General features: G+C 40.7%; 1 protein-coding gene across 1 annotated transcript in view; it reads right to left on the bottom strand.

The window, feature by feature from the left end:
• Positions 1–6,773: 6,773 nt before the first annotated feature.
• Positions 6,774–11,859, bottom strand: part of CUNH20orf194 (chromosome unknown C20orf194 homolog) — a 67,166-nt gene continuing 62,080 nt past the window's right edge. The window contains exon 37 of the mRNA XM_026072756.1: positions 6,774–11,005. Coding sequence (XP_025928541.1) covers positions 10,893–11,005 — 113 coding nt within the window. The 3' untranslated portion in view covers positions 6,774–10,892. The remainder of the gene's footprint in view (positions 11,006–11,859) is intronic.

The raw sequence follows: 11,859 nt of genomic DNA, 5'->3' as shown, positions 1-11,859 counted from the left end.
CCAGGCTGGAACGACAGCGAGGGGTGGTCTGTATTTTTGTTGCTTTCYGTTAACACCTTTTGAGCTCTTGGACAACCTTACCTGGGGCTGAAGGAAGGGGTCAAGTCTCACGTAGCTGAGCCATTTCTGCAGAGGGAAGAGAGATGCTGAGCTGTGCCCGCCCTCGGGGATGCCCAGGGGTGCAACAGCCCTTGCGTCCCTGCCCCAGGCCAGGCTGGCAGCCCGGAGATGGGGGAGGATGCAAAGAGACTTCCCTTGAAGCAGGACGACCGCTGGCTCCTCTGTCTGCCTTCTTACTGAGGACCAGCAGAGTCCAGGAACAGCAATCGATTTCTTCTTTTTCTTCCTAAAACATAAAGCAGAAGTCTTTCAACCCCTCCAAACTGGTTCTGGGAGTACAGCACTGAGCTGGACCTCAGGGCATCTCTGGAGATCCAGCTCGCACYCCTTGACACCAGACTCGCAGGCAAACTCCTGTGATTTAGTCACTCTGTAACTACAGTGACCTACAGCATGCCCAGGCCTGCCAGCTTGGGCAGCCTCAGGGTTCACCCAGTGCCTGGATCAACCTGTCTCCACTGCTTAGAGAAGAGTAGGGAGGCTACGTGCCTAACTTCATCCAGTCTGGGTGGATCAGGGCCTCCCAAGCCATACCTCTGTGCTAGGACTGGCGCAAGGAAGCCCTGGCTTAACAACTTCTCCTAACAGCATCTTCAAGCGCTAATGCACATGAAGATGAGTCTTATGCAGATGCATTTCATCCTGCTGGTACATTCTGGATTGACTACGCTGAATATGAGCAGGTCATCTCTGACAGCGCAAGGCATAATACAGAATATAAGAGGCACGATAATTTGTAATTATCTGTTCACGTTCTTCTTCGTGCCAACAAAGGCAGAAGCGACGTGTCTGATGGTACGGGATGAACTTCAGCCCTTATCTCTAGAGGTTCCATGGGGAAATAAAACAAAATTCTCTATTGTTGCACAGGAAACACATCTTTCAATAGTCTTAGGCATCAAACCTGCCTCTGGGACCTCCTCTGTCTGCCAGTGACACCCCTCCTGACCTTAAGCAAAACACTTCCCCTCGGTTTCCCTGTGACATGGTGAAAGCATGCGAATAACCTCCCAGCTTAAGGAGGGCAGCTGCCCCAAAACTAGTGCTAAGGCAGGGAGAGAACACGAAGGCTCCGCTTCCTAGGCTGTGTCTTCAGAAAGAGGACGCTGATGTAGACGGCATCTCTCTGTCTGCCTTCGGAGGGGGACACAGACAACGAGAACCCCCTCTTCTGATCTAATGCATAGTCAGARTATCCACACAAGCCACCTCAGATACTCTGAAACTCTCCCCAAAAGATATCTTATCCTCTGTGGCCCGTCTACCATACGTTCCCTATAGCTCCCCCTCTTTGCCACCTCCAGAGAGGAGGGCAGGCAGACCAGCTCCCGAATTATTCTTTCTCCGTGGCTTCACAAAGCAAGCAGAGGTAGAAGAAAAGACTGCTGACAGAACGAGCTCTTAAGCGGACAAGATAAAGAGTTAAAGCAGGCAAAGCAAAAGCTTCAGAAGGAAAATGGTTATGTAATAAATCAGATATTAGAAGGCAGGAAGGTGTACTATATAGAGGAATCAAAGTCCGGAACAGGATGTATATAAAGCAAATATTGAACTAACTTTGATAACACAGAAAAATAGAAGATTTTTGGTGGGGTTAACTGAAGGCTCAATTTTAACTATTATAAATTTCCTGTTTTACTCGTGTCGGGCGGTTTTACAGTGATCTATACAATACATTGTGTGCCTAATGATTTCCTAGCCATGAATGGGTCACTCAGATTTTACTTTCCATGCTTTTTTTTTTTTTTGTCTGTCCTGGAGCAATAAAGCTATTGAAATCCTCCAGGCCTTGCCCATTGGGTGTTTTCTTTCCTACCAAGACATCAAACTAGCATGAAGGTTTATTTTAAGCAAATTCAATAGGACATATCATACAAGCACCTTGTTGGAAGCGTACAATGGGAGCCAAACCCAGGGCTATTCAATTAACAAGTGTTCCATTTTCATGCAATTCCTGTTGTGAATTCATTACTTTAATGAGGCTAGCAATTTGGGAGGCTAACAAGGCACCATTTGTCTGCAGACACGTAGGCTAAGAAATTCCAAATCAATACACATTGGAAGGCAGACTTGTTCATGAAAAGCTAAGCAGAACTGGAAACCTCTGCAGATACTACCAGGCTTGCCAAAATGAAAGAGATGTACAAATGAGAGTAAGGAACATGACTAAAAACTCTGTCTCAAGGGATATGCTCAGATCTATCAAGAGGAACCTAACTATTCTCTCTGAGGAAATGAAACCTGTATTGAAGGCTTACACTTAGCTATTACCTTTCAAAGCTTTTTAAGCTTAACATTAGCTGAGGTTTTTACTCTTCACCTACTCCTATTGGTACGGGAGCACGATGCTCCTGCTGGCTGTTAAGAGGCCTTCATCCTAGCTTTTGCTCTGTATTCATCTGTGGCCACTGCATGCCCGTTCTGTTGTCAGGCCAAAGAAAGACTCATATTTAGAGCCTCAGCATGAGGCAGGATCCACCCTGATCAGTCATGCTTGTACATTTCTGAGTATTTCTTTCTTGACCATGGGTGGCCAGAAAAGTGCAGGCGATGCCACAATGCTCTACCAATGTCTAGTTTCTCTCCTACCACACTGGAAATATCCTACCATTCACATCCCAGAGTCCAACTGTGTTTTTCAAAGATGCTTTGCATTCAGGTTTTCTTCCTCAGTTCTTTCCGAGTATGTGAGCTCATATCCCTCAGTCAATATCCTCATTAATTGGGTTTTAGTGCTTCTTCCCCCTTTCTGCTGCCTCAAGGTCCTCCATTTCATTCTCCATTTCTTGACTCGCCTGTGTATAACACTCCTCTCTAAATTCACCAAGGATGTAAAATTATGTATAAACTAATATCATTCATATAAGTATTTACTACACTCATTCCTCGTGAACTCCATTAAGTAACCTCCTCTCAGCCCAATTAGTCTCCTTGCAACACTCTCACCCGATCTTCAGTTAATTCCTTACTGACACTGTGACTCTTTCACCAACCCCCATAGTCTCCAATTTAATGGCTTCCCATCTTGCAAACTTACCAAATGTATTGCCAAGTCCAGGCCAACAAGAACTGCCATATTTTCTTTGTCCAGTAAAGGAATTCTCTTACTGAAGGAGAATATCAAGTTGAGGGGGCACGGTCTGTCTGAACAATAAGGGGGATGAAGAAGCCAACCTGCTGAGGTCCTTCCAAACCCATCTTTTGTGGTTTCTGGGATAATCCGTGCTCTTTCAGGCACTCATGCGTGCACCCCTTCTGTCCCTGACTGCTGGCAGTTAGAAGTGTTATTTTGCACCAGGGCAGCGGGGAACACAAATCAAAACAGAACAGTTTGAGTTTTTTAAGGCAGAGGAGATCTTGAGAGTCTTGGCTTGATATTGCCTAACCTCCCACAACAGATTTCACCTGTACGCTCCCAGTATCATCACTGAAATGTGGATACCAGAGACACTACATACACAAACGTGTTTCAGTTTGCCAGGTCTGGAGGTAGCTGAATGAAGCCCAGGAGTCTGGGGCTCCACCACTGGCATCCATGCTATGGGGCAGGCAACCTCATCTCCACCTAAGCTCCATCTGCCCACAGATCCCACCAGATGAGGTAGCCCATCTGGAAGGGAAAAGGAAGGGACGGAGGTTAAAGCAGAGAGATGCACAGCTATGCCCAGAGGTCGTCCTTTCACAGGAGGACACCACAAAGACTCAGCACTGCCAGTTTCCTGAGATGATGCCCAAGGGTTTTAAAAACTGAAGTAGTTAGAAAAAAAACAGAGCCTTGTACGCTGTCCTTCTCAAGGCTATTACTCCACTTTATTTTTGCTAAGGCACAAACATAAGGATGTGTCATCTGTTGCTATGACACAGGAACAGCAGAAAAGATGATTCCCAAGTCAAATGATCATGAAATTCCCCCAAACACTGCTTTCTTAGAAGATTTGCTGATATAACTTAATATCTTCACAGACACCTTAAAACCCTCTGGGTTGCAGGAACTACATACTCAAACTTGAATCTGCACGCGGAAAGCTTTGCTGGCCCATGGAAAGACTCAAAGCGCAGAAATTATAGCCACACATTTTGTTCACTGCAGAAACGTAGTAGCTACGCAGCACAGACACCAAGACCACCCCCTAAATGGGCAGAATAGGAAATGTTGGGTGGAATGGAGTTTCCTGCACTATCTCTGAAAGTTTTGGGCTAAGTACTCCTGCGGAAGAGGTAGGGAAAAGAAAAGGAGGGGTTTCCTGATTTTTGCCATGGAAAAAATAACTAAAGAGGATGGAGTACCCTGGGGATTACAATATGGGGCAGAGCAGCAGGTAGAAAGGCACACCTGTGTCAGGTGGATTAGTCACGGGAAGCACCGAAAGGGGAATTAGGAGCTAGCAGAGTATATGTAAAGAAGCAGTACAGTGTTACCTTTAAGAGCCTTCCCATAGCAAACCTTATGGTACATCATATATAAAAAATTATATATATGTATATATACATTAAAAAAAACCTAAGAAAACTGTATTGTGAAGTCACAAATTGACATAAAAAAATCAACTTGCTCTGTATTTTAAGGATATGGTACCTCCTTTCAAATGCTCCGGACAAAACTGTCACAACACACCCTTCCTAAGCCCAAGGCTGATGYCTGCAACATAATATAAGCAGAGTGAGAGCAACAGATTTGAGCTCTTGACTTTGTTAAACATCCTTAGCAGCACACAGCTACTTCTAGGGAGCGGTGCAACTAAAAGAGGGCCTAATGGCAGCTTCCTTTTGCGTCCACTTGTTATTCAAGACTTTTGTTGAGGAGAGCATCTTGAATTCAGGCCAAAATGACCACTTGATACTGCGCAGTGTTTATGGAGGGGACAACAGTTAATCCAGAGGTCTCAGCCACCAGAGGCTCCAGTTAGTCTGAGGACCAAAAAGCATCCCAATACCAAATGTGACAGCAGTCTTTTCTCGAAATCCCCAATTCACAAAGGGCGCATCGCTTGTCAGAGCTTTCCTCTTTACGCTCCAGCTAAAGGGCTCTTGTGAACAGAGCTGTACAGATTACCTCCCCCAGGCCAGGCTCTGAAGAACTATATGTATTAAAACACCACACACTAATTTCTCTAGTCTTTCTCTAAAAGCATTTCTTTGCATAGAAAAATCTCTTAAAATCCTAGTAAGATGATGATTTTTTTACATTTTAATGATCAAACACAAACTGACAACAGATTAAACCTTGAGAATCCGAACTGAATGGAAGCAGAAAACGGAGCACAAAGGCAGCAAGCAGAGTTACACAGCGGAGAAACAGCAACCAAAGCACTATTTAAAAATCACACTTGAAGGATAACTCAGAGAGGCTTAAAGTAATAAAGGAGGCAGTTTTCATTTCTTTGACCTTCACAGTGACTTAGCTGCATTTGAAGAGCATTTTGAGAATAACCGCTTGGCAAGATATGAAGAAAGGCAAAAGCTGAGACTGTAGATTTCCCTGTGCAAGCACCTGGGGCCATGGTGGAAAACCTTCCTAGTTACTTGGCTTGCACCAAGACCTAGCCCAAAGGCTCGAGTTCAGAAGATATACCCACATGTTACTAATAACAGGGCCTGAGCGCTCTCAGCAAAGCTAACGAGAGCCATTTCTGGGTTCCACAGTCTAAGATTAAAGTGATAGCCAGCTGCTTCTCTCAGATGAAAAATATACAGCGATACGAAAACCGCTCTGTTTTCTTGACGGAGCATACCACAGAGTCAAAGGAAACTGCCTAAACTCAACAGTTCAGAAGAAATGGATGCAGCCCAAGTGCATTTACAAATGAAAGTGTTCACGCTTTCAAAAACTAGCTGCTTAGCAAGTGAAAATCCCTGGATTTCAGGCAGAAGTATATACAACAGAAGCTGCTATTTCTTGTGTGGATATACCTGGAGTATGCAGAACAGTCTGAATTTAAACACGTTTTTACGTAAACAGTTCATAAAATAAACCATCAACTGCAAAGCTATACTATAAGAATTGCAAGAGTGTTAGCCAATCTGAGACCTAATTCATTTATAGCTTCAGCTTAATCAGCGAACCGATCTGACTCATGCAGAGCCTCCCACGCAGAGACCAAGGCAAAACAAGGAGGGTAAGGTGGGATCACCCTTGGCAGTCTGATTTTAGATCAACAGAGGCTGATCTTGAAACTGCATCCTCATTTATATGATTAAAAGGAGTAGGATTGAGCTCTTGCATTTGCATATATGCAACTATCAACCCTTTGTCTACAATAAATCCATATAAACTTTCTATGATGAATATTAGTTAGTAAGCAAATACTGGGTGGGGAAGAGGAAAATCAACCTCATGGTTAAATACAGTTGCTGAAAGATGTGGCAGGTGTGAAACTAAGATACCTCACACTCTGCAACTGGTTTTAAATTTTACCCAATTAGAAGCCCATGCAAGAAGGTCTAAAACTAAAATAACAGCTTAAAAAAAGAATCAAATTTCCTTAAATCTTTATGTTTTAGTGTGAATATAAGAACAGTCACCTTTCTTATCTTCCGTATTTCTCTTTACTTTGCCATTTCAGAAAACCAACTGATTTTAAAACAAAACTGCTAAATGCTTAAAAATTCAAGCTTAGGAAATGATAAGCCAATCAAAGAAATCAAAGGAATGACAGTAGATGGATACTGTTTATTGGTTCTTTCCATCACATCTGAGTTACAGGTGTAAAAGTCACACAAACTACAGGTATAAACATGTAAAACAATACAAAAATAAATGGAAAGGTAATTTTATATTTACTGAATCAAGTTGTGTAATAAATACAATAAGCAAAAAGCTTCAATCACACAATTCAGTTTAACTGAAGTTACAGTAGTGTTTGTAAATACAAGTTTTAAATTAAGTTGCAAATATTAAAGCATTGACAACTAGTATAAAAGTGAATTTTGGCACATTGTAAAGTGAGAAGTGTTATATTAATATCTGACAATTGTGTAAAAATGAAGCAATTTCTCACTAGCTTTCTGAGGTACATTTTAAACAATCTAAAATTAGATTAACGATGCAGTTCTAACAACTCACAGTTTACAATTCACTATACTAGTTACAATTCTTCCCTTTTAAGAATACCAGCAAAGTATTCTAGAGCTTAAATCTGTGCAAATTCAGAAAAGTCTCAATTAAAAAACAAAACAAAACAAAAAACAAAAACCTTATTAGGGAACTTTTACCTGCAACTTAAATCCTCCCTGCAATCAGTTTGCTAAATGCAAAGTGTAAAATTGGACAAATACCAAATTGCACAGCTTAATATAAAATACTCCTAGATCGCAGCGCAGTTCAAGTTGCAAGCATTCCTTTCCTAGATGTATCACATTTTTCTCCCTATAACTTCAGTAACTTCTGATCACACTCATTCTCTGTGAGGAAAAGAAACAACACAAGCTGCTAACATGAAGGTCAGCAAAGCACGTAAACCCCTTGAGGACTCTCAGCACTTCTTCAMAATATCAGAAATGCCCGGACACAAATTTACTGTTACCAATTTTCAAAATACAGTAAAAGATAAAGGAACAGTGTAATGGCACTTTTAATGTATCCAAACATTTGCAGTTTAGAAATGGTAGTTCTTTTTTTTTTTTTCTTTCTTTAGTTTTACAGTAGCTAAAAAACTAGATCATTAGAAGTAACTTAATCCTCACCTCAACTTCAAAAGAGTGAGAACACCGGATTACCCTACAGATGGGTTTCGATACGGTATAAACATCTCTGACCAGAGTACAAAAGTTACGCTCTTCTTAAAAAAAAAAGTGCTGCTGACTGTAAGAAGCAACTCCAAAATAATCAGCAACTGCTATTAAACTATCAGCAGCATCAGGTATTTACACATTTTAGTCCTCAAAGAGTTTTTTTTTTTTAAACAGTGTAACCGTTTGTGCTAATATTCTTCACTAGGTTAATTTTAAGTCCTTTCACCAAAACCGTTTTTCCTTTAAAAAAGAGGGTGCAAGCAATACAACCCATGACGTCCATTTATTTTATGCTTAGTGCATTGATGGCGTCATTTGCAAGGCACTACTACGTTTAAAGGATACCATTGTCACAGTTTCGCTATTTCGGTAATTTTTTTTGTTTTTAAAGTCACAGTTAAAAATTAAAAAAAAAAAAAATTGAGGTAATCAAATTATTTCAATACCAAAATATATTAATTGAAACAGTACCAGTATGGTGAAAGGTCTTCATATTACACAGTTATTATCATACAGCATGCAGTACAGTATGTCAGTATACTAGGCTATAGTATACAACTTTGTTCTGAGCTCTTCCGATTCGGTTTTTAAAAAGCTGCTCAATTTGCACAGTAGCGCACCAGTTTTATAGACGTATTTCCTTTTTAATCACAGGGCATCGCAGCTGTAATTACAACTCGCTGTGCCGGCCCCAGACGAATTAGCCCCATCGACATTTGTTTTCGAGCGCTGCGCAAATTGGAGTTCTTAAAAAGAGTTCAGCAGAGCTAAATAAGCTACAGTATCTTCACCTATCATTTAATCAATTGCACTTAAACCTACRCTGTTATTGACTTACGAGTCGAGGCAAAGCATCAAAGTGCCACTTGTCCCAACCACTGGTGTTTCTTGTGACGTTACATAGTCATACCACTAGTCTAGAAATATGGCTTTGCAGATTAGATAACTTGTACTGGAAAGGAGCACACCGGGCTTACACTAAGTTTATTGGCAAAGAACTAGAACTTTTTCGAAATTTCCTAATGCCCCTTTTATTGCAGCGTTACCTCCAGAATTCTGTACTTTAATAATCCTGGTTTGACATATAGTTTCATGCAGCCAACTGTACTTAGTATATAAACACCTGCTAGTCCCCCAGGATCCACCGCTAGCTACATTTACTCTACCAGGCACTACAGTATATTAAGACTAAAGTATAGCCATGCATAGATAACTCACGAGCCTTATCATGATGCTCTACACCTGTAATATGGGTTACCCCAGAAAGCCGAAAAACACAAAACTAATCGCTGGCTTTTACTGTACTTTAACAGGATACAAGTAGTTTCATAAAGTCTCGTGGTGTGCAAAAAAACCTCTTAAATTCAGACAATTTAAGTCTAGTAGGAAAGCTATTAACGAAACCTTATCACATTTATATCCCAATCTGCAGCACCTGGAATTCCAAGTCCATACTGTATAACCACCACAGTACAGGCACCAAGTCAGCTAGTAGCAACACATACTAAAGTCTACCCAAACGGTGTTTCAGTTTTTGATAGGTTTATTGAAACTTCAGCCATTTAAGTTTCCAAAGGTAAAAAACACATTTCCTACAGCATAATATTGTACATATCCTTAGGCTTGACAGTAGGAGTTAAATCTCATTCTTCTTCCACAAAGAGACTGCACAGATTTCAGTTATGTGTAAATATTTCAGAAACTGCAAGAAATTATTTCTTCAGTAATTTCTTACTGCATTACATACAYCTGGCCAAAAAGAAAGACTACAGCTGCATTAAGAAATCAAGCTGTTCCTAAGGCAAAGGAATCTGAAAATCAAAAATCCCTCCTGGACTGTTTTCACTTCTCTAAATACTGTAGCATGCTATGTGTTCAGAAATCTGATAATTCAAATAAACTTCAATAATCATGTTTAAGTAGCTGCTAAGGTACCGTATAATGCTTCAGCCAATGATCTATACAGCGTCACTTAAAATTGTATTAAATTAAGTTAAAGGATATGTTGCCATAACTCCTACTGCAGTATCATTCCATAGCTGTAAAGGTTTTGTTGCAGGTACTTAAAACCTAGTGTATCAGCTTTCTAAAATGTTAGCRTGCAAATTCTTCTGAAAGCTTCACAGACAAGGTGTTTCATATTTGAAACATTTATTTTGATATTTTTCACCTTTGGAAATAAGTCATTTTCACGAAGAGGAATTATTCAGCTGAAGAATCCTGGCTTTTCATGCTCCCTCTTCTCTTGCTTTACTTAGTTTTTACTACTGAAATAAGAATCTTTCAAGATAATCTTTAAGCAACATCAAGTCATGGATTACACCAACTTGTGTAACGTGTTTTATAGAACTGGGAAGAAAGTAAGATATCTCCCCTCATCTTGTTTCACCCTGAAATGTATAAACATCTTTTCTGAAAGAAAAAATGAAAATTTCGACTGCAGATTCAAACAGTGCAGAGGTTTTTGAGACATGCTGTCCCCTTGGAAAAAGGCAGAGGTGCTAAGTGTTCCCCCATTTCTCGCTTTAGGAACACCCTAACAGCAGTAGGATTAGGTACTCTCTTTGGAGTTTTTAAAATGTTCCCCCATTTCTCGCTTTAGGAACAYCCCCCAATCCCACACGCCGCAGTACACCACTGCCTACTAATGCTTCAGTGCAACAAGTTTCAAGGGACATCTAGAGAGTAAACTGGTTTGATTATCTGCACGACAGACCAATTCCATGATTACATTCTGATCTACCAGAAAATACAGTTTTGCTTCTTTTCTTCTTCTTCAGGATACATTTCCACTACTAGCCAGAGATTCCAGGTGATGCTTTTTACAATCTGGAATGAAGGTGAAGTGGAAGCAGACCTCACAGTACAAACAGCTAAGCAGTTACCAGATTAAAATGCCAACCTTACAGGAGTGACCTCTTGTTTTAAAAGGAGTGCTGAAAACTGCTATTTCGCTTCTAATTTTTTAGTTAACCAGCAAGGACAACAGCATTTTTGGTTACTGACAGTAGACGGTTCAGAAATCCACAGTATGCACATGCTTATGTCTTCTGCTCAAAGAGATCATGATATTCTTGTTCTTCTAGTTCTCTGTTGTACTTCTCTATTTCTCTGTTGGCCTCTTCCAAGTAATCATTCATGAATTGGTCCATTACTGATTTTGAAAAACTGAGGAAAAAAACATTTGTCCAAACAGYGTTTATTAGAAAAGAAAGAACGGGTTTGAAGGATTAGTCAGTTCAGGGCCACTTACTGAGAGCAGAAGTATGATACATCACCTTCTGGGAGACCTAACCACAACTACTCTCGGTAGTTTGAAGAAGTGTTCCCTAACTGATCTCCTGTTCCTCCTATGGAAAAAACACCCTGCTGTTAGAGAAATCCTCAGCCTTGTGCCTGTACGGAATTAGGCTTCATTCCGCAGAGCCAGGCAAAATTCAAGGTAAGTGGCAGTAAGGATTGTCCCCAGGACCAGTCTACTTCAGTTCAATGCTTCTTGATCATTAGTATGAGCCCACTTACAGCGTCTCGCATAGGTTGGGAAAGACAAAACTTTAGAAACAGCAGAAACAGGGTAGGAGAGCTCAGGGCGTCACTGCCTGTTGCTGGTTCAGGCTGCCTTTGGAATTTGTTCTAAAATCGAGACTGCGTTCATCACACTGCAATATCGCCATCCTTTAAAGAAAACCTTTTACTTTTCTTTAAGGAATGGCACAATTTCATTTCAGAGCATAGGCACAGATAAGGAATGCACTTTTGAGTGTGTCACTAGTACTAAAAATCTAAGTGGCTGTTAATGGAGAAATTGTGGTACGTTATTTAGAATTTAGCTCAGCGTCAATATTTTTCTGTAAGAGTTACGGACATTTAAATAGATTTTCTGAAGGAAAAAAGTCACCTAAGGATCTGTCAATTCTCATACCAAAAACTAATACTGGAATGATGGCCTACTGAACAGGGAAGTTGGAGTCCACCGTTACCATGTTTTCTACCAGTATACCACAACTA

Source organism: Apteryx rowi, unplaced genomic scaffold (genome assembly GCF_003343035.1).
Source record: "Apteryx rowi isolate R43461 unplaced genomic scaffold, aptRow1 scaffold_35, whole genome shotgun sequence".
Classification (NCBI taxonomy): Eukaryota; Metazoa; Chordata; class Aves; order Apterygiformes; family Apterygidae; genus Apteryx; species Apteryx rowi.
Note: the sequence above shows the minus strand (reverse complement) of the source record. Positions and strands in the feature narration are given on the sequence as shown.